This window comes from Notolepis coatsorum (assembly GCF_963971535.1).
Source record: "Notolepis coatsorum genome assembly, chromosome: 10".
NCBI lineage: Eukaryota > Metazoa > Chordata > Actinopteri > Aulopiformes > Paralepididae > Notolepis > Notolepis coatsorum.
The window spans coordinates 93802860-93826433 of record NC_140174.1 but is presented as its reverse complement, the minus strand read 5'-3'; the positions used below and the strand labels follow the sequence as shown (position 1 = coordinate 93826433).

General features: G+C 43.5%; 1 protein-coding gene across 2 annotated transcripts; it reads left to right on the top strand.

Moving 5' to 3' along the window:
• The first annotated feature begins 598 nt into the window (after positions 1-598).
• On the top strand, positions 599-23347 carry entpd4 (ectonucleoside triphosphate diphosphohydrolase 4). Of its 2 annotated transcripts, none has more exons than XM_084323218.1 (13): positions 599-741; positions 1181-1321; positions 1418-1615; positions 2079-2284; positions 2606-2756; positions 2927-3030; positions 5471-5530; positions 7280-7410; positions 8225-8391; positions 15026-15350; positions 17100-17185; positions 20653-20814; positions 21190-23347. In XM_084323218.1, exons 2-13 carry the CDS (start codon positions 1314-1316, stop codon positions 21422-21424), a joined length of 1833 nt encoding a protein of 610 aa, XP_084179344.1. In that variant the 5' UTR covers positions 599-741; positions 1181-1313; the 3' UTR covers positions 21425-23347. The 2 variants fall into 2 exon arrangements, with proteins under 2 accessions (XP_084179344.1, XP_084179343.1); XM_084323217.1 differs by having other exon boundaries at positions 7280-7434.
• Positions 23348-23574: the final 227 nt, after the last annotated feature.

The window sequence follows — 23574 nt, the reverse complement described above, 5'->3', positions numbered from 1 at the left end:
GCTGGCGGCTATCAAGGGCACATGTAGACTCAGACGGGAGAGTCGATCAAAGCAGACCCTGGCCCCCAAGTCAAATCATACGTATGTCTGCTCTACCCATTTCATAATACTGCAGGTGAGAATAAGGAACAAATATGTATATCGTAAATTAAGTTTTATTGGCTGTGAGGCTGTAAACAGCAGAGAAATGTTAGCTGCTAGCTACTTCACGTTATATAACGTTAGTCCATTCTCTTCAAGTAGCCTACATCCATGCCTTTTTTTCGCCTTAGAATCACCAGAAAGGCTTTCGAAATAGTGAAATGCCATGTTGGCCTCAATATTTTCAAAACAAATTATATGAAAAGGTTATGAAATGAACAAGAATGTGATAAAATATGTAATAAAACGGAGCTCAACGCATACATTTGATCGTAGAAATCCGTTTGTTTTCCACCATACCAAGATGGCGGCGGTCTCCTGACATCAGAGTGTCTTCGAGATAAAAAGGACTGTGGGTAGTGTGGTGGGCGGATACAATATCAGCCGGAAAACGCAGAGAGCAAAACCAAAAGATACCTTTCTGCGTCTGCCACGTCACTCACAAGAGACCTGCGACTGTGTTGCTGCCGACTGCCGAGGAGGAGACAATTAGCCAGATAGCTAACCTTTAGCTAGCTGGCTAGTTACCAAACGTTACTGGCTGCTAATAATAATATTAATTCGTTTTTTTTCAAAGATGGGGCATTTCGTTACTCCGTTGTAAGTATGAACATGGGTTTGAAGACCACGTAACGTTATATACAAGCGTGTTTTGTTGACATTTTAGCTAGCTACCGCTGTAGGCAAGGGGCAAGCCCACTCAAGGCGAGTGCAGTTGCCAAAATGCTGGTTGGCGTATAATTGTTTTCTTCTACTGTATCGCGTCTTAACTAAAGCAAATGAAAAGGCTACGTTATTTCATGTATTTCCCGCAATGATTAGTCCGTATCCCCTGCTTGGCCTTGTTCTAACACCATGGGGGACCCTGATGTAAACAAGACTAAAGTATTTCTCTGGTCTGCATCCCCTTAACAATTGTGTGTATTGAGCTGTACTGTATTGTACCCATTCTGCAACCTAAAAGTTTTCAATCAATCAAACCATCTTACTAAATCCTACTATTGACAAATGTTACATTGATTACAAATTGTATTTTTAGTCCAAGGTCATGAGTAGAGGGAAGCGTAAAGACATGACTGGAAAGATGCTCTGTCTAGAGCCAGCAATCTCCCTCACCTCCAGGCAGCTGCTGTATGAATCTCAGATACTGAACTAAAGACAATCTCTACACCATGGGGAGGTGAGTGATCATTCAACTGTTTTGATTCCTCAACTTATAGTTATAGACCTTTTTATCTGCTCATCATCTACCCTTTCTGCCATTTTGTCTCGACAGGATCAGCTTCTCGTGCCTTTTTCCAGCCTCCTGGCACTTCAGTTTATCACCCCAGATTCTCCCAAGACTCCTACTTCCTTCTTTCAGGCAGCTGCTCTTCATTGGCCTGGTAGTGGTCCTGGTGGGGCTGCTCTACCTGTTTCTGGTCACTGGAAAGGGGCACGACAGCTGGATCAGACAGGACAGTCCCTTCCACAGGTGAATTGGCTGCATTCACTCTTTTACTACCCAAGCTTGATTTGATGGAATATGTTTACATTTAGTCAATTAGCTGACGCTTTTGTCCAAAGCGACTTTCAAATTGTGTACAAGTCAGCAGGAGGGGTACACCTCCTTTATACCATGGCGTTGTTCGCCTAGCAGTGTCGAGCTTGAGTGCTACACTCTTGTATGCATAGTAGTATAGACATTTTAGCATTGTAGGTAGTAGTATAGGTATAGAAGAGAACCCTGAAGTGTCTGGTAAGAGTAGACAAACCTCCCAGCCACAACAACAGAAATTACCAGCATTTGGCTTGTGACTGATTCCCTACCTTGACATTACTGTAGTATAGGCACAAGTTGTCTGTTGGGTCTACAATCGGTTTGTTTTTTTCCTGAGTGCATGCAGGATTTTCTAATTTGAACCCCTCCCCCCTTTTTTTTGATCAATGGTCACTAGACACTTGGCGAGGGTGACTGATGTGGAAGCGACAGACACTAGCAACCCCGACCTGAACTACGGCCTGGTGGTGGACTGCGGCAGCAGTGGCTCCAGGGTGTTTGTGTACTGTTGGCCTCAGCACAATGGTAACCCTCACGAGCTGCTAGACATCCGGCAAATGAGGGATCAGCACCGCAAGCCGGTGGTCATGAAGATCAAGCCAGGTGAGACGAACGGCACTAGTCAATTTGTTTTTACAATAGTCTTGTTTCGATTTCGAAGGACCTACGAGATATCGGCACCGGTTTTAAAACAATTCCTGCTGGATAAGACTGTCAAAACACCATGGATGCCCTTGTGTGATTTGATTGGTGAGAAATAGTATTGTGCTCTTTGATGGGGTGTCAGGAGTAATTCGGTGATTGGTGTGCATTCCAGGCAGGCACAAACCAAGTCTCTGAGCTGGAATTATGAAAGCCAGCATTGTAGGGTACAGTAGGTGTAATATCTCATTCCTATGTTTTTTTTTATTAAATTTTTTATAGGCATTTCTGAATTAGCCACAACACCTGATAAAGCCAGTGATTACATCTACCCACTGCTGAGCTTTGCAGCTCAACACATCCCCAAAAACAAGCACCAAGAAACACCCCTGTACATCCTCTGCACAGCCGGAATGAGGGTCCTACCTGACAGGTACAGTTAAGCCTCATGAACACACACACACACATCTTGCAGAAATGTCAGATATACTGTAAATAGCCCTTAGGAAATGCCCAGACTGCCAGTCTTGAGAGACATTCTGTTGACTGACATTTTATCACAACATGAACGTTCTGCTCAGATTGGCTTGTTTATTTTCTCAGTCAACAAGAAGCACTCCTAGAGGATCTACGGACCGACATCCCAGTCCACTTCAACTTCCTCTTCTCTGATTCCCACGTGGAAGTCATTTCTGGCAAGCAGGAAGGTAAGAGATACACAATAACACTTGGCCTATTTGTGACTCGGCCCAGCAGTAGGGGCCTCATGTTGGAAAATCAGATCGCGAGAAAATTTATAAAATGTTTTTTTCCCCCATATTATCACAGTTGGAATGTTTAAGAACATTATTTACTGTAACAGTAACCCTGTAAAACAGTGAACCTCTAACAGATATCATCAACCTATCACTGAAACAGGGTATCGTACCTGACGACTTAAAATGTGCCAGAGTGGTTCCACTACACAAAAAAGGAGATGGGACAAACGAGGGAAACTATCGTCCAGTTTCTATTCTCAGCGTCATCTCCAAAGTTCTTGAGAAGGTCATATATAATCAAATATCAGATTTTCTTAAACAGGCCGATCTCCTTTATCAATTCCAGTCTGGCTTTCGCCCTGGGTATTCTACGGATGCTTGCCTGATTGATCTCACTGACCATATTCGAACCCAGATGGACTGTGGCAAACAAACTGGCATGGTTCTGATTGACCTGCAGAAAGCGTTTGATACTGTTGACCATCAGATCCTGCTTGAGAAGCTCAAAGCCTGTGGGATGGGTCGGTGAGATGGTTCAGGTCGTACTTGACTGGGAGGACCCAGGTTGTGAACATAAATGGTGTCGCATCTTCATATAATGAAATAACATGTGGGGTGCCGCAAGGCAGCATCCTTGCTCCATTGCTCTTTTCACTATATGTTAATGACATGGTGTCTGCAGTATCCTGCAGACTCCTACTGTATGCTGACGACTCAGCACTTCTGGTGTCTGGAGACGACAAAGCAAAGCCGGTCTCAGTAGGGAGCTGGAAAGCCTTCACAAATGGTTAGTTGACAACAGATTATCGATTCACCTTGGAAAAACGGAGTAAATTCTATTCAGCTCAAAACATAAATTAAAGGAATGTTCCCGACTTGAGATCAGCTGTAATGGCTTCAGTGTCCAGTCTAGAGACTGTGTTAAATACCTAGGTGCAGACCTCGACCAAACACTCTCAGGGAAAACAATGGCCCTGAAGGTGATCAAAAAAGTTAACACAAGGGTGACATTTTTGCACAGAAAAAAGAGGTTCTTATCACTGGAAACTATGAAATTGCTTGCCAACTGCATGATCCTCAGCCAATATGATTATACATGTACGTACTGGTATAGTGGTGTTAGAGTGGAAAGTAAACACAGGCTACAAACCAGCCAAAATAAGACCATACGATTGGTCCTAAATCTGCCACCTCAAACCCATATTGAGCCATGTCACTTCAATGAGGTGGGATGGCTCCCTGTGGAGCAGAGGGTCTCCTTTCTGAAACTGGGACATATGTATACATTTTTTAATGGATCTGCCCCCAGATATTTATGCTCTAGCATTGTCCTGTGTGGCCAGGTCCACGGACGACGGTTACGGTCTGGACAGCTCTCAGTTTATGAGCCTAGAAAGGGTTCCCATTCACAGAATGGCTTTCTGTCGACAGCCTGCCGGCTGTGGAAATCTCTGCCCAGGGCCATCCAAAACTCCCCCACTATTGCTGTCTTCAAGAGGGGTGTGAAGCGACATCTGCAACAATAGGTTGCAGTGGGTGCTTGACCACCACTCTTGAAGAACAGGAACATGACATGCTGTAATGAGGCTCTTTCAGAAAATTGTGTTATCTATTTTATCTACTTGTTGTATCTATCTTATCTTCTTAACTCTTTCTTTGTGATTTATTGTATTCTTGGGACCATGTTGGAAACAAGTCGACAGACTTTCACATGTTATCCTTGTACCCCTTGTTTTTATACTTTTGTATAAATTGTATGTACTAAATAAAAATAAAATCAGTTATAGTATCTCTAAATAGTAAAACACCTTTGTATAAAAAGGGTTGTTTTTAAGTCTGAGTTTGGGGGCAGAGCCACATTACATTAGAATAACATGAGTGGTTGCGTTGGCTAATCATCAGCCACGGCTTTTGTTCTTGAGTTTCTGTTGACGCCCATAAAAATGGCTTTTGTGTTGAAATTGCAACTATGCACCAGGCTATTCAACGTTATCAACTATCAGTTGATAGAAGATATGGCTGTTGTAACATCCCGGCTTCTGTGTGTTAGGGACATTCCATAGCGGGATACGGAGCACCACCAACCCGCACACATGGTATAATAGGCTACATGTTTTATGTCTAATTAGAATAACATGCAAGTTCCAATGCTTGTTGAACATTATTATACCTTTTGTCTTTTTGCCATTTTATTCATAATCTGTGTTCCACAAAGTGCTGGGCTCAGTCACATTTAACAAAGTGGAATCATTATGACAGTGCAGTTGCCACTTAATCACAAGGGATATATAATTGTAAATTGAGTTTTACAGGTGCTGTAAACTGATAAACTGCAGCAGTTCATTTGATAATCTAATTAATAATTTCCAACCACATCTTTTTGTTCTAGGTGTGTATGCATGGATTGGAATAAATTTTGTCCTTGGAAGGTTTAACCATGTAGACAATGGTGAGTACCAAAAATAATAGTATTTTGTGAATTAAAGGGTAAGTTAAGAATTCCTGACCCCCTAGCCATATTTCCTACTTGCCAATGATGCTTCCCAAAACGAATGTGACATAATTGGGCCACACTTTACTCTGTACTGCAAGCCTAATGAACGACGAAACCGACCTCTAACCTAACCTACCCCAGTGCTTCCAGAGCAAAATAATTAGTTTTTTTAGCCTGTAAGTGATTTTTACAGTGGCCTTGTTAACTTTACGTTGGTTTTGTGGCTAATTATGCAGAATCTGCTTATCCAGTGTGAAACGCAGCATGGATTGTGTGGAGAGAGGACTCTACCTTTCCAACGGCATCATTAGTGGGTAGGAAATGGGGCTATGGGTATTCTATAACTTAACCCTTTAACTCTCTTTTCTTACAAATAATTTGTGCCTGTTACCCTACCACTGAAAAGGTACACACTGCAACCATGTAGATACCCGTTGTCACCTAGTAGATGTGTCGGTATGTTAACGATATCAAATGGTTCAAAGACAGTCGGACCTATTATCACAACACGTCACTCGACGTGTGACATTCAATACAATGTCACTTATTTACATGAATGATTGCCGTCTTGAAAAGTCACATGAGTGTCTAGCGGAGTACTATGACTCCTGACAAAGAATTAATGAGTAAGAGCTAAGCTTCCTTGTAGAGTATAGACACGTTAATTAGTAAGAGCTAAGATGCCTTGTTGTAGTGCATAGATGTGTTTCCTCAGGCTGTAAGTGACACAGTGCACAAGATCCCAAGTGGGGAACGCAATTTTACAGATTTGTCAATTGAATCAACTGATCGCTTAGTCGACTAAATCTATGACTATTAGTCGACTAAGAATTTCTTTAGTTCAGGACAACCCTAATAGTTAATAAACAGTAGAAGACTAGAAGTATAATAGTAATGGGGATGTGTGAGGAATATATTTGATTTGTTCTTATTTAATTGTGTTCCCATTTCTGTGCTATTGATTGACATGTGGTGCTCGTCAACTATGATGCAGTTCTGCCTTTGAGATAAAACCTCAACCTCACATCTTTTCTATTGTAATGAGTTCAGTGGAAGGATTTCGTGTCATGTCGTCTCTACATTAGAATTGATAAATGCTAAGGCGGTTAGGTGGTCGAGCGGAGATTGCGTTCGTCACCAGCCCCGGAGCTGTGAGCTTGGTTCGCCTGTTCGAATCCAGCTCACAGCTCCGGGGTTGTCACCAGCTTGGCTGGCCGTCTGCACTGATACAATTGGCTGTATCAGAGGGTGGGAGAAGCTGGCGGGGTGGGTCCGGGTCGTTGTAAACAGCGACTCCTACAGTTCGGTCGGGGCGCTTGCTAAGCGCGGATTGGACGTGAGGGGGATAGTGTGGTCCTCCCACACGCTACGCCCTCTCAATGAGAATCCGCGCTGCCAGGTGAAAAGAAGCGGTGATTGGCTGGACGTGTGTCGGAGGAAGCACGTGGTAGCCTCCACTCTCCCAAATGATCTGACTGTGGGGGGTAAAGCGCAGCGACCAGGAAGGGACTGGGAATTGGCATACGACTAACATTGGGATGGGAGAAAATCGGAGGAAAATGGAGGGGGAAAAAGACAAAAAAAAAAAAAAAAAAAAAGGAATTGATAAATGCTTCTCCAGAAGCCTCTCCCGTCAACGCACCTTAACGAGCTGCGTCCTTCCCGGTCTCCTTGCCCCCTCTCTCTCTCCTCTCCGTCCCACAGCCCGGGAGGCCGTCGTGGAGGTGCAGGTACCGGGCGGCGATCAGCAGGAGGCACTGGTGAGGAAAAGGACCATGGGGGTCCTGGACATGGGCGGGGTCTCCACCCAGATCGCCTACGAAGTGCCCAAAACTGTAAGCTTTGCTTCTCCACAACAGGTTATTATCCACAACCAATTCTGTTTTGTATGACTCCTCTTTGATTTCATCGCTCACCCTTTTTTCCTTTCCCTTTTCGTTTTTTTCTTTTTCTTTCTCCCTTTTCCCTCCTTCCTTGTCATTTCCTGGTTAACTCTGTTCACACCATGTTTGTCCTGTTGGGGAGGACGTTCCCTCCATCACTGTAAGCCTGCCGCATGACTCCACACAGCCGGAGAATTACGCTAACATTGAGTTGATAAAGATTAAACGTAACTCAATATATTATCCATGACGTTGTTTTTGGTTGGAATTTCTAGTCCTGCTCATTATTTTTCCCTGTTCTTCATTTATAATCACCTTGGTGGCACTCGCCTTGCATGGCCTCACTTGATGTTGTTGTTTTCGCTCTCACGCCACACTGTACTCGGCTCCAGTTGGCTTCTCTACTTAGTTGGGTGTTATACTGCCCTGCAGAAGCTAACCACAGTAACTACGCAAACAGTGAAACTGAGAACATTTTCTTTAAAGTTCTTTGATTATCCAATGATTTTGTAGTTACTGCAATCCTCTATACCAATTTTCTCTAAAAACAGAGCAAGATTGAACTCTGAAACCTTGTCACAAGATAAAACCGATATTGAGAAGTTCAATTTCACTTTTAAAGCTAACGGTTAGCTTCTGCAGAGCAGTATAGTTTACAGAAGAAAACTTAAAGTGACTGTGATTATCAGTAGATGTGGTGGAGGTGAAAGACTTATACGTAGGTCTGTACACCGTCATTTCCCAGCTGATTTTGTTTGTCTCGTAGGAGGAGGTTGCCAAGAACTTGCTGGCTGAGTTCAACCTGGGTTGCGACGCACATCGCACGGAGCATGTGTACCGCGTGTACGTGTCCACCTTCCTGGGGTTCGGAGGAAATGCAGCGAGACAGAGATATGAAGAGAACCTTGTCCGAAATACTGTCACCAGAAACAAGTAAGAACCTCCTCCAGGACGCAGTCGTCGCATACTGCCAACCCTTCCATCAAAGGCTCAGACAATACATTTCAGGTTTAATAAATACTACGTAAACGGAGCCAGTGATGGTTGGACATTGTGATGGTGCCATACTGAACCAAACACCATCTGGGCCTTTTGAAGTTTTTGCTACAGATCAGAAATACACTCTGTTATGGTGATTTTAGGCTGTGATTTGAAAGATTGAAACCTGGGAAGGCTGTGATTTGAAAGACTGAAACCTGTGAAGGCTTGGCTGAAGGCTGTGATTTGAAAGACTGAAACATGTGAAGGCTTCACTGAAGGTCATACTGTTGTTTCTGTCCAGACTCTTAGACAATGTTGTCTCTCTCCAGACTCTATACTGTTGTCTCTCTCCAGACTCTATACTGTTGTCTCTCTCCAGACTCTATACTGTTGTCTCTCTCCAGACTCTATACTGTTGTCTCTCTCCAGACTCTATACTGTTGTCTCTCTCCAGACTCTATACTGTTGTCTCTCTCCAGACTCTATACTGTTGTCTCTCTCCAGACTCTATACTGTTGTCTCTCTCCAGACTATACTGTTGTCTCTCTCCAGACTCTATACTGTTGTCTCTCTCCAGACTATACTGTTGTCTCTCTCCAGACTCTATACTGTTGTCTCTCTCCAGACTATACTGTTGTCTCTCTCCAGACTCTATACTGTTGTCTCTCTCCAGACTATACTGTTGTCTCTCTCCAGACTCTATACTGTTGTCTCTCTCCAGACTCTATACTGTTGTCTCTCTCCAGACTCTATACTGTTGTCTCTCTCCAGACTCTATACTGTTGTCTCTCTCCAGACTCTATACTGTTGTCTCTCTCCAGACTATACTGTTGTCTCTCTCCAGACTCTATACTGTTGTCTCTCTCCAGACTCTTAGACCATGTTGTTGTCTCTCTCCAGACTCTTAGACCATACTGTTGTCTCTCTCCAGACTCTATACTGTTGTCTCTCTCCAGACTATACTGTTGTCTCTCTCCAGACTATACTGTTGTCTCTCTCCAGACTCTATACTGTTGTCTCTCTCCAGACTCTATACTGTTGTCTCTCTCCAGACTCTATACTGTTGTCTCTCTCCAGACTCTATACTGTTGTCTCTCTCCAGACTCTATACTGTTGTCTCTCTCCAGACTCTATACTGTTGTCTCTCTCCAGACTATACTGTTGTCTCTCTCCAGACTCTATACTGTTGTCTCTCTCCAGACTCTTAGACCATGTTGTTGTCTCTCTCCAGACTCTTAGACTATACTGTTGTCTCTCTCCAGACTCTATACTGTTGTCTCTCTCCAGACTCTTAGACCATGTTGTTGTCTCTCTCCAGACTCTTAGACCATACTGTTGTCCAGGGCTGTACAGTGCGACATATATATCGCACGTGCTACAGCAACAGCGGTCTGTGCGATGGATGGATTTACTTCAATAGCACTGGTGCGATAGGGATTCGGTTCATATAGATACTCTTATTTTGAAAATCCTGTAGCGGGTCTCATTTCTGCCCACGCGCAGCTCCAGCTAGGCTCCGAAAGCTAGCAACGTTCAGGTGCATATGATACTCTTATTTTGAAAAAACTCTTGTGACAACTCGACGAGTCATATCCGCCCTATCCGTGCTTCTGCAAGCAGAGCAGCGCGTTGGTCGGTTGGTGCGCACTGCTGCCTTAACACAGCAGTGCGCCTACACGTCCCGAAATAAGTCTGTGGTTTTTTTTTTTTCTCGCAACGGGTCAAATGCATCTACATGCTTTGCACCGTCGCCATTCCTTTATGCGCACATCGCCCGAAATTAACGTTTATGTACCATTACAATCACTACAACGTTAACGAGCTAATCCTGATCAGAGGCAGAGGCGCAGACACAGTGTGGACTGGGGAAAGGGAAATGGGGGGGCACTCTCTCCCCTTCCCTGTGTGTGTGCGTGCGTGCGTTTGGAAAGACTATGAAGTCACTAGTCAGGACTCAGGACAGGACTCACAGGAGTATATTATAGTAAACTGAGGATGGACAGATAATGTTGATATTCAAATATAAACAAGTTTCGAGAGGAGTGGAAGTTTGAAGACAGACTAGACTACAATATGATGCGGGGGTGGTGAGTTGAAACAGTGTGTGTGTGTGAATGAATGAATGAAAACTTTATTTAACAGATTGCAGAATGGGTACAGTACAGTACGGCTCAATACACACAGGGGTTAAGGGGATGCAGACCAGAGAAAGACGTTTGTCTTGTTTACATCAGGGTCCCCCATTGTGTGTGTGTGTGTGTGTCCCAACCGACCCCACTTCTATGTTTCAATAAATTATTTGCATTTAAAACTATTAACGCTGACTCATTCCTTCAGTCCACTCAAAATTATGCTAATATTCCTTATGTTGTTTATGATATTAATTGAAAATAGCATATGAGAGTATCATAGTAATAATAACACATGGCGATATACTAAATGACAGCCAAACATGGCACTGCAACTAAATAACACAAATACAATAGGCACATTTGTGACTGTTACAAATATAACACGTTTTATACTTGTGCTACAAGATTTTGGCCTGTGCTACAAAACTATCAACCTCTGTAGCACCAGTGCTATGTGCAAAAAAAGTTAACGTACAGCCCTGCTGTTGTCTCTCTCCAGACTCTATACTGTTGTCTCTCTCCAGACTCTATACTGTTGTCTCTCTCCAGACTCTTAGACCATGCTGTTGTCTCTCTCCAGACTCTTAGACCATACTGTTGTCTCTCTCAAGCAGTGGCGAATCCTTATGGAAGCCAACGGAAGCCAGGCCTCCCGATCAAAATATGAATTAATATGAAATATGAAGAAAAAAAGAAAAAAAATATATATATATATAATTTTTTTTTAATATAGTTTACATTCTTTTTCATCTGAATTATTCCTGTTATAATTTTTTTTTTTTATATATAAATGTCTCCCTCTTCTCACTCTAACACACTGTCAGACTCACTATGCTCACTGCAGCTAGAGGAGAGGCAGGGGGTAGGTGTCTTTCTCCAGCCTCAACCATGTGATTCATGTATGTAGAGTCCAAAACCGATACTAGCCAATCAGATTCGAGCTGACTGCCACACCTTAAAAGTTTAAAACGGGGCTGTGAGCAGAATAATTAGTCTGGCATCCCCTCTGCACACCTCCCCTCTGCACTCTAAGATAAGATAAGATAAGATAAGATATTCCTTTATTAATCCCCTTGGGGAAATTCGTGAAACGTGAAAACGTGAAAACGTGTCTGCTCCCACAGGCCGAATATTGCCCCGATCCTCGCGAGATTAAATCCCCGGGTACCTCTCAGCGTGCCGAAGCTTTTCCTAAATCACTTCCATCATCGAAAACAAGGGGAAAAGGTCGGCTCGCGACCCTGAAAATGTCGCGTGATTTAAAAAACACTGTATTAAGTGAGCCTATTATGGGATCCATGCGAGCTTTCTATCGTGGAAACATCTGGGCGTCCCGCAACTTTTACTTATTCACATGTAGCCCCGAAAATGCTTATAAAAGGAAAGCCGAAAGCGTGGAATAAACTCGCCGAAACGGAAAAGTGTCCCACAGGCGCGCCGTGATTCCGATCCGCGTGAAAATATTCACGGCCATAGAGGAGACCGTGGGACACCTTTTTGCAACCGAATATGTGTCTCGAGTTTTCTTCGCCCTATTTTTTTATTTATTTTTTTAAAACCTACTGTAGAGGGCCTAAACTTAACCAGTTGGAAACCAAGCGTACAGTAATAAAATTAGCAATCAATCAATCAACTCAATAGGCCATGCTCACTTAGAACAGCGCAGCACCCAGCTCTCTCTCAGTCTGACTATCCCCCGCGTTGCAGACAGGAGTGTGTGTGTGTGTGTGTGGGGGGGGCGGGGGTTGGGTGGAGACTGAGCCAGCGTCGGACAGTGTGAGAGTGAGGGCTGCAGTCAGAGAGAAGGAAAAAGAAACGAAAAAAAAATTGCAAATTAATCAATCAATCAATCCGCGATTTTTCTTTTGTTACACAATGATTCAAGACCCATCAATTACATCATCCAACATTGTTTAAAGGACTAAGACATTCGCTGTGACAGAATCGCTTGATATTTAGTCGTTTAGTCGCTATCAACATATCCATTTGTAAAGATTATTGTCCGCCATCTTGTGATCCGGCGGAGTGATGTGATGTGATTCGGTTGTGGGCGGGTCCTGGGCCAGCAGCGTGGAATTGTGAAGAATAAACACGTGTAAAATGACTGTTTCAGCCAATCAGAATCGAGAAATTTGCATGCCGTTGTATAATGTAGTGTACATGGTGACTGCTTGACTTAAAATAATAATATATATATATATATATTAACACTATGATCGCCGTGGACGAGTTCACACGTCATTCCTAGCCATGCTCATTCTGCCGAAGACGCCGTAACTCGTCTTTGATGTCAATATTTCAAAAATCTGTCATCGAAATCATATTTCCTTTCCGGAGCCCTGAGACACACTGCAAAGCTCCACTCAACTCTCTAGCGGTTCAAGAGCGCCATCTGGTGGCCGATCGGCAGATCGCCAACCGGAAATTAACCTTTGAACCGGTAGTGCTCATCCATATGTGGTCCGGGCACTCGCTATCGTTAGAGACTCCGTATTGACACAGTGAACATCGATCGGTGCAAATAACTCGAAAAAACAACATGATTTGGACGTATATACTATTATACAACCTGGAAATGGATCGGGCATTTCTCCATCCCATAATAGAAAAAATTCTGTTCCACGCTCATCTGCCAGCGGTGCAAGGAAGCCACGGTAAGATTCAGCGTTATATTCTAACGTGTTCCATATAAACTCAGGTGATGCGTAGAAACTTCTAGAACCACGTCCAGTTGACATTTTTTATCTCGCACAGATTCCTACCAAACTGTATTTGATCATCAATATAATGCATTTAGGGCTATAAATCACGTTCTGAAGAAAGCTGCAGAAAACGATAAAAACATACTTATACTTTAGACCATATTTTAGTATGAATATGTGAATGAAAAAGTTTAACGTTGCTACACCCTGAACAATACATAATAGGACATTGAATGGGCCATAATAATGGCAATTTAGCAATAGAATTTAAAAAGTTATAGCCCTGCAAAGAAGGGGAACTTCTCCATAGACAAATAGAGCTGGCGAGGGATGGTAAATTATGAATTTAACCCATGGCGATTAAAGTGTTAATAAAAATATTTAATACTTTTTTTTTTTTAATAAAATTTTTTTGGCTTCCCCTGTTATTTTAACCACGCGACGCCACTGCTCTCAAGACTCTATATACGGTTGTCTCTCTCCAGACTCTATACTGTTGTCTCTCTCCAGACTCTATACTGTTGTCTCTCTCCAGACTCTTAGACCATACTGTTGTCTCTCTCCTCCAGACTCTTAGACCATACTGTTGTCTCTCTCCAGACTCTTAGACCATACTGTTGTCTCTCTCCTCCAGACTCTTAGACCATGCTGTTGTCTCTCTCCAGACTCTTAGACCATACTGTTGTCTCTCTCCTCCAGACTCTTAGACCATACTGTTGTCTCTCTCCTCCAGACTCTTAGGCCCCGTTTAGACGGAAACGCTAGCAGGTGAATCCGCAAAAATATTTTTTCGGATGTGCCTTTCGTTTATACGGAAACGGCGTTTTTACGGGGTGAAACCGCAAAAAAGTGAGACTACCTTCCAGGGTGGAATTCCTAGAAACGCAAAAGCTTTGCGCTCTCGTCTAAACTGTTAAAACGTATAAATCTGATAAAACGATGACGAAAGGGTTGTCACGGCTCTGGTCGCGCGTACTGCTTACGTCACAGGTAGCAGGTATGCGCCAGTAGCCGAGACGTAAACAAAGCAAGTATGTCTGAACGGAGATCACCTGAAGGCTACATTGGCAGTACTTTTAACCCTTTCACTGCCACACGACAGAAGGTTAACCCTTTACTATCACACAACCGGCTGTCGTGTGGCAGTGAAAGGGTTAAATACACAAGAATCTGTCCCGCGGCGTGAGTGGACCCACTGTCTGAGTGACTCTGCTTTGGTCCAATCACATTCCCCATCCACAGTCTGCGAATCAGAGGCAGAGTAGGGCGGGTCTTCACAGCACGTCATGTGACATATGCGCCAATCGTGTGACAGCGGGGCTCCGTCGTTACAGCGTCGTCTGCACAGAGAATTCCACCCCAAAACGCTTGTCTAAACGTAAAATTAAAAGTGAAACCGCAAGATGACTTTTGCGGTTTCTGTTCACAAAACGCTCGTCTAAACGTAGCCTTAGACTATACTGTTGTCTCTCCAGACTCTTAGACCATACTGTTGTCTCTCTCCTCCAGACTCTTAGACTATACTGTTGTCTCTCTCCAGACTCTTAGACCATACTGTTGTCTCTCTCCTCCAGACTCTTAGACCATGCTGTTGTCTCTCTCCAGACTCTTAGACCATACTGTTGTCTCTCTCCTCCAGACTCTTAGACTATACTGTTGTCTCTCCAGACTCTTAGACCATGTTGTCTCTCTCCAGATTATTAGACCATGTTGTCTCTCTCCAGACTCTTAGACCATCTTGTCTCTCTCCAGACTCTTAGACCAGCATGTCGGCAAGACGGCAGAGTCTCCCCTCCTGGACCCCTGTCTGCCCTCTGACCTGCAGGACGAGGTGGGAGCCGCCCCGCCCAAGCTCTACCTCCGAGGCACGGGGGACTTTGACCAGTGCCGGCGGATCCTCCAGCCCTTCCTCAACCGCACCAACGAAACCTACACGTCGCTGAACGGCATCTACCAGCCGTCCATCGACTACAACAACAGCCAGTTCTACGGCTTCTCGGAGTTCTACTACTGCACGGAGGACGTGCTGCGCATGGGCGGCGACTTCATCTCCTCCAAATACGCCAGGGCAGCGAAGGTAGGCGCCACGGCAGCTTCCTTATTGTAGCAGTTACTCCCATGAAGCATGTTTGATCGAGCCCTCACTAGAGGGCAAAGTATTTGAGGCTAGATTGCAAACTGTACATATTTGTTTAACCTGTAAGTCAGATAAGCTCTGTTAAACAAATGGGATAAGTGGGTTCTGGCAGGACACTCTAATAAGGCAAGCCATAGAGCTGCCGCGGTATTGATATTTTCCTTACCGCACAAATTTGCGAAATATTTCCTACCGCCGCGGTTATTACCGCACCGTGCGAAAAAAAAATTGAATGCATTTTTTTTTTTAGTGGTCTACTCTTTATAGCATATAGCCTGCCTCTAGTCTAATGGCGCTTTTCCACTGCATAGTACCTACTCGACTCGACCTGCTTTAGGTACCTGGTACTTCGTTCCTTTTCCACTGCAGCCAGGTACTACTCCGTTTGTCTCCGTGTGGGGATGCAGGCGGGGCCGCTTGTGTACACTGAAAGCTCCGTGGGCATAGCCATGTCCGAGGGCTTGCAGCTAGCCAGAGTTTAACACAGTTTCAATCAATCAATAACAACATTAACCAGACTCTCGTGTCTATTGTGCTAAAGCTAACGTTACCTCATTGTGTCTATTCTACCAAGCAACCCGGGTTTAACGTTACCTCTCGTGTATATCTGCTGACGTTAGTATTAGGCTAATAACAACAACAAACTTAACACATCAGCGATCTTGTTGTGACACTAAACTCTCCGCTCGGTGGTAAATTGGGTTGATGTCGGGTTTGTTTCATCAATAAATGAGGCAGAATACACAGTGAATCCATCCTTTTCTGTTTATTACACTTGGTGCTGTCGCAAACAAATCCTGAATGAAATACATCCTTAGCGAGGCAGTAAAGATGGCGGCTTTCTGTTTTTTGTTCAGAGATTCCAACGTGTGACGCGTCTCTCTTCTGACCAATCAGTGTTCTGCAATGTTTCACATGACTTTTCTGGTACCACTTCTACCCAATAGGGTCGCTTGGAACCGAGTAGGGTATATCTGCAGAGCCGCAAGTCCAACGTCTGGGCGCTACTTTATTATTATTAAAAAAAACAGCGGTGATGCGGTATTCAGCCCAACTCTGCGGTGGGCGTGATGCAACAGCGATATCGCGGCAGCTCGGCCCATGCATGGACCTGTGTTTGTTTGTGTGTGTGTTTGACTGTTTGGCTGACGCTCCCATCTAAAGACCTCTCCATTCACACACACTCGCTGATGTGGTGTCAAGTGTTGCTGCTTCTATACCGGCAAGTAAGGTTTTCACCCACCTCCCCCGCCTCCATCTGCTTGGGTTCTACTCTGTATTGTATGCAACTATTCAAGTGTTGTACTCTGTAAGTTAAAAAAAATAACTACATGGGGATTTGTTTGCTGTGCTCCCTGCTGTTCAGGTTCAGTATGCTGTTGTGCTTTATCTTCTGTGTAAGTTGTTACGCTTCGTCTCTCTTGCAGCAGGATACCGCCAAGACTAACTGTATTGTCATTGTAATTTATTTAGCATGTAAATTAATACATGGTTAAACTAACAAGTGATTCCTGACAGAAATACAATACCGGAAGCAACAATTGTCAGAGTAAATCCAGATACCCCCCCCCATGCCATTCTGTTTTTGCAGGACGGTTCTATTATTATTATTATATAAGTGCAGTATTTGTTAGTCTTGTCACTAGAGAATTTCACATAACCGTTTTCAATGCATTGCTTCCTCTGCAGAGCTACTGCGCCACCCAGTGGAGGACTCTGAAGGAGCGCTTCAACTCTGGCCTGTACGCCTCCCATGCTGATCTCCACAGACTGAAGTGAGGCCCTGTCCACACGAGAGTTTGGATTTAATATGACCGAAGTTTGAAAAAATAAAACTCCGTCCACACGGTGAACACAGGTGGACAACCGTGTATAACTGCGTACTCACGGGCAGAGCTGGAACCCAGCAACCGATACATTTAGTACAATGTAATACAATGCCAAAGCAGTAGGCGGCGATGTTGTTCAGACATGAAGGCCATTTCAACCAATCAGAAAAGACTGAACGCTCACTAAACTTCCTGTTGGGTCGCGATCTGCCATTAATTAACTGAAGAAGAAGAAGTAACGTTACCGATATGAAATGGATGTAAACGTTATTTAACAGATTGCAGAATGGGTACAATACAATACGGCTCAATACAAACAATTGTTAAGGGGATGCAGTCTGGACTGGGTTCCTTATAAGTTATAACAATAACTTGACAACACATGAGTTTAGTTTAGCTGCAGCTACATGTTTACTCTGAGCGTCAACAGACATCAGTCGATCACAACACTCTTCAACACAGACGATACGTTTTGAACAAAAGTTTGTTACAATCATTTTCATATAACGCTACTTGGGACAGCTCTGCTGTAAACACTGGTGTAGTTGGCTCTGCTCTAATCTCTCTACCCCGCGGTCTGCCGTGAACATGGGGAATAATTGCGACAGCTCTGCTGTAAACACTGGGAATAACCTCGGTTGCTATGCCCACACGCAACTGCAAAACCGCACAACTCCACCCTGGCCACCGGTTTCAAAAGACCGCGGTTGCAGTGTAGCAAATCCCCGGTTGTGTGTGGCCGAACAGTGCAACTGCGCACATACAATCACGGTTACATTAAACCCAGCGTTCGTGTGGACGGGGCCTGAGTCACACCAGCAGATGGAACTCTTTAGACCACTTTAACCAACAACACCAGCAGATGGAACTCCATGTGGGCCTTTTAGACCACTTTAACCAACAACACCAGCAGATGGAACTCCATGTGGGCCTCTTTAGACCACTTTAACCAACAACACCAGCAGATGGAACTCCATGTGGGCCTCTTTAGACCACTTTAACCAACAACACCAGCAGATGGAACTCCATGTGGGCCTCTTTAGACCACTTTAACCAACAACACCAGCAGATGGAACTCCATGTGGGCCTCTAGACCACTTTAACACTATGACGACCGGAGCCCCGCGGCGATTTAGGCCTCAGAGGACAGAGGATTGTAAACAAACCGATGTACTTTCTAAGAGCTTTATATATAATTTATAGTATTGCTATCTGTCCATTCTCATTGTCACTTGAGTGCATAAACCGTGCCTTCATAATGGCTTAAAGAAAATAGAAATCCATTGGTTGGTTGTCATTTTATAGCGTCGTGAATATAAGGTATATTGCGCTTTTCGTCTAGGCTTTTCTGCAGGAGGCTGCAAAAAAGGCTAAACGTTGGCGCCGTTATATCAAACGCCATTTCTGCTGTATATATACGAATGAAATAAAATAAACTGCGTAGCATCCGGACTATTACAGAGCATCTATGGATGAAATGGGGGCGGCGGGCAACGCCGATCAGTATTATTGATTAGCAATAGAGTGTGCGTTCCGGTAGCCAATGTCAGTAGTCTTATTACGTTAGGTTATAAAACAATGTCCAATCCAGCTGTAATTTGGGGTAATATTATCCTACCGTCAGGCCATGTGATCGCCGGCAGCATTTCCTCACCAGTCATCAGATTCTGGTAGATCGATATGCACATTGGCTAATCATAAATCCCATTATTCCACGCTGAAAAAAACTTTCGGCAAGCTGATCAAAGATGGAGGGGCTTCGTTTGGAATCAAGGCTCTATGATCCGCCCACAGGACTGTAAAAGCATTTTTTTTTTAAATCCCATCAATGATACTGCAGTGGTGCGATGGCGCCCCTAAGCGGATCTGGCCGGTACTGCATGTTTCGAAAATCAAATATGTGGAAAGATCCTGCTAGTGGATCGGGTACCTAATAAGCGTTATAAATATGGAATAAAACAATAACAACTCGTCACGAGTATACTCGTGACTGGACCACAACGCATGGAATCGAAACACGTATATACTCGTGAACGGACGCCATAGTGTTAACCAATAACACCTGGGCAAAGACCACTCCTACTTTGTCTTAACCTGCTAAGTCTTTTATAGATTTTTTTATGTCATAAATCTACTATAATCAATAAGCGTGCAAAGGACGAAAGTGCTCTTTTCATGTTGTCAAAATACTATAAAAAAAAAGTAATAAAATAAATAACCTTTTTAGTTTTTTTTAATATAGATTTTTATGACAGAAATCAATGAGAGTTTTTGGGGAGTTTTTTTAACACTGAGTGCCAGCAGGGGGCGCCAGAAATAGCGCTTGAGTGCCAGCGCTGTAGTCAATGGGAGGGCGATCACATTTGCAAACGCATAAACTATATCTTAAATTATGTGTCTAATACGCCCGTCGCTTATCAATGACTTGTTTGCAGTCAACATTGTCGAAACGGATTTTTTTTAATCTGTTAATTTCTGTTTTATACCATTTTGAAAAACGCTCGTTTTTTGAAACTTCCAGAAAAAAAAATATTCTGCAGGAATCGCGATTTACTGGAATACACAAAACACGTTGTAATTTTTTGGCCTATTTATGAATCGTTTTCAAATAAACGCTAGATTATCGATAGTATATGTGTACTTATGCACGCTAGAGAAGCGGGCTGAAAAATCGATTATCTTATTTCCTGATCAGCACACACACACTCACAGCCACACACACGCATATGGGACACGCTGAGATATAGGTGAAAAAAACTCCTATCCCAAGACTAGATTCCTTACCTCAGATCAGATGTTCTCCAAAAAGATTATTCCAATTCCTGATCGCCATTCCAAATATCGATCGCGTTTATTGATCCAATGCTGGGTACTGGAAACATATATTCCACGCTGTTCTGAGGGTGGGCAATGACTGGGATCGTCTCCGGTTACATGCCTGACAAGTAAAATGTGGATTCCGGACTCTTTTCCCCCCCCATCCATTTCATTCAGTCCAATCCAATGGGTGCAATACCATCCGGAGAGACGATGGGGGGCGGTATTTTCCCTGTTCGAGCTCAGACCGATCCCCACTGGTAACGTGAGGCTAGATTGATGAAAAATGTATGGAAATCGATAATAAAAAACCCCAGAGATTTCTCGTTCTTGGCACTCAACGCATGGCATGAACTAATGAGATTTCTTGTGGCTGGCACTCAAAGTGTTAATGTCAATTCTCTGTTAATTGTATGCCGGTCTATAATTATGCCAATTGTATGCTAATTTTATGCCTATGTCTATTTTATGTCTACATTACTGCTGTGAAGCACTTTGGGCTGCAATTCTTGTATGAAAGGTGGTATACAAATAAAGTTTATTATTATTAATAATAATATTGTGTGTCATTGCCGTTGTGTTCTCTGTGTCTGCAGGTACCAGTGCTTTAAATCAGCATGGATGCACGAGGTGTTCCACTCCGGCTTCTCCTTTCCTACCAATTATACAAATTTAAAGACTGCCCTTCTCGTCTATGACAAGGAGGTGCAGTGGACTCTTGGAGCCATCCTTTACAGAACACGGTTTCTGCCTTTAAGGTAAGTTGCATTTTTTTCCCCTTTTTTTTTTATTGCAGCAAGATTACATTCACTTTTCTGAAAAGGAAAACGAAAAAATAAATAATAATTACAAATATATAATAAAGATTTACATAAGTAGAGAGAGAGAAAAAAACACTAAAATCTATTTATAGACTAGTGGCAGACCGAATAAGAGCAGTGGAGTAAAATAGTGTAAAATGGACAGTAAAATACTGTAAAATGGACAGTGTAAAGAGTAAAATGGACAGAGTAAAATAGTGTAAAATGGACAGAGTAAAATAGTGTAAAATGGAAAGAGTAAAATGGACAGAGTAAAATAGTGCAGTAGTTGCATGTGGGGTCTGAACACGCGGGTCTGATCTGCTCCTCCAGGGACATCCAGCAGGAGAGTCTGAAGGGAGTCCACTCCCACTGGAGACACAGCTTCTCCTTCTTCAACAACCACTACCTGTTCCTGGCCTGCTTCCTGGTGGTGGTGCTGTCCATCCTGCTGTACCTGCTGCGCCTGCGCCGCATCCACCGCCGCGCGGCCCAGCGCTGCACCCCCTCTTCGGCCCAGTGGCTGGAGGAGGGTCTGGGCTCCCCCACCATTCCCATCACCCTCTGAAGGCCCCACCGGCATGTCTCCACTCTCCTCCCCTCTTCTACGGCATCTGCTTGCTCGCTCTCTCTCTCCCCCGAGCCGGCCTTCGTTTTGTGGACCGCTACCCTGAAAAACGAAGACGGCTGCCTTCTAAGACTGGACTTTGATAGTCCAGCGAACAGAGAAACTGTGGTACTGGAACCTTGGGGGCGAAGCTGATGTGGAAGATCTTGCATGATGAGTTTGCAGACTGGATTCAGTCAGAGAGTTTTGTGTGCGTGCGTGTGTGTGTGCTCATGTTAATTTATTTTGTTTAATATCGAAATGTCTGCCTTGTATTTACCACGAATGTCATTGAGGTATGTAGAGATGCACTGATACCAGTGCTGGTGATGTGATATCGGGTGGACACACCAGGCTAAAAGAGGGTATAGACCGTATCAGAGGAGTTATCCCTGATATTAAAATGCAGTACCAGGAGCTGTTGTGTAACATGTCAGAAATAAAAGTGAATTTGATTTTCGGCATCATGGGCAAAGTCAAAAGTGAGATCAGATCTCTCTTGATGGAGACTTTTTTTTTATATTATATCATTTTTGTCCAGTGACTCCAAACTAATGCTCTTAAGTCTATATATATATATATATATATATAAGTCTCAGTAACATCTATACTGTTAGTACAAGTAATTGGTACTCGGTATCGTCTATATACTGTTAGTACAAGTAATTGGTACTCAGTATCGTCTATATACTGTTAGTACAAGTAATTGGTACTCCGTATCGTCTATACTGTTAGTACAAGTAATTGGTACTCGGTAACATACAATACATTACGTTTAGGAACTCAGAATTGGCTTCATTGTGTTCCATTACATCATCATCAGGCGCTGGGTGATTTGTCAGTATGACAACCGTGGCCAATGAGCGGTGTGTTTATTGCATGATTTGAAACGTCATGATGCGAATACCACAAGTAGGTGCGTCCCTAGAACAGGTTCTTGTCCCGACATGTGCTCCAGAAGTTCAGACGGCAGCTCCCTAGTGGTAAAGGCGATGTCAAGGGCATGCTTACTGGTAAATTGCTAGACAGGTACATTATTCTCCATCAGATGACGTCAGTGGATTATTTGTGCTTCATTGAAACATTCAAACCATCATCCGGAGGCGCTTTATTGTCTTAATTGTTTTCTTTTTTTACTCTCTACACTTGCCTTTCTCTTTGCCTTTTTTAGGTGCGTGATCATGTAATGATTTCGGACGACTAACGCACCTTCAGTTACTGCGTTAGCCGTTAGGGTATTTTGTATTTATTTTTCCGTTTTTTTATTATTATTATTATAGACTAATTATAAGCGACTACCGGTTCCCCAAAGACTTCCGCTCACAGATGATTTATTGGATCTTTTCAGTGTTTTCAAAAGAAGAGCTGGAATGTCCCTCTCTCATTGTCTCTGTTGCACATATGCAATACAGTCATATCATTCGTAATAGCAAGAGTACTTGGTAAGGGGTAGATAATCAGATTGGACAGTACTGCCATGCACGAATGGTCTATTTATCATGTCTCCTTCTGCATCGTTCTGCCCATCATGTCGCAGGACGAGTAGCCAGAGAGCTACACTTAGTGCAATATTAGTTAGTCTCATCACTGTAGAGAAGTTCTCCCGAATGACATCAGTTCAATGCGCCAGGGGTGTCGAGCCCTGTCGCAAACCTTGTCCAGGAGCAAGGTTCACCCAGCGGTTAATTTGGATAATACTTGTATGTATTTTCAGACTCACTGGGCTTCATTTTCAGAAGCCACCAGGTCACTGCTGTAAGGGGATAGTACATGAATGCACATATCCTATTATTTGTATGGAGAAGGGTGTACTGTACTGTTTGCACAGAATAGAGAATAGGCATCGACGGCCCTATTGCAATTGAATAATAAAAGTTTTATGGTACTGTTTTCTTTGACTGTTTATTTCCTGTGGATTTCAGGATTCTCCTGAATGGGGCTATATTGTTGATGGCATTCTTTCCAAGCTTTGTTCTTCATATTCTCTACTGCCCTGATTAAAGGGGATACAAGTACAAGCGTAGTCACAGTAAGCTACAGGCCACACCTAATGACCACCTTGACTCGGAGCAGGTTGCAGGTCACCGCCCTGTCTCGGAGCAGACACTTTG

What these genes read in the sequence shown, in the direction of transcription:
- entpd4 (XM_084323217.1), top strand. An exon ending in AATACTGTCACCAGAAACAA is followed by an intron (nt 8,392 to 15,025) that starts GTAAGAACCTCC and finishes GTCTCTCTCCAG; the next exon opens with ACTCTTAGACCAGCATGTCG. An exon ending in ACACGGTTTCTGCCTTTAAG is followed by an intron (nt 20,815 to 21,189) that starts GTAAGTTGCATT and finishes CTGCTCCTCCAG; the next exon opens with GGACATCCAGCAGGAGAGTC.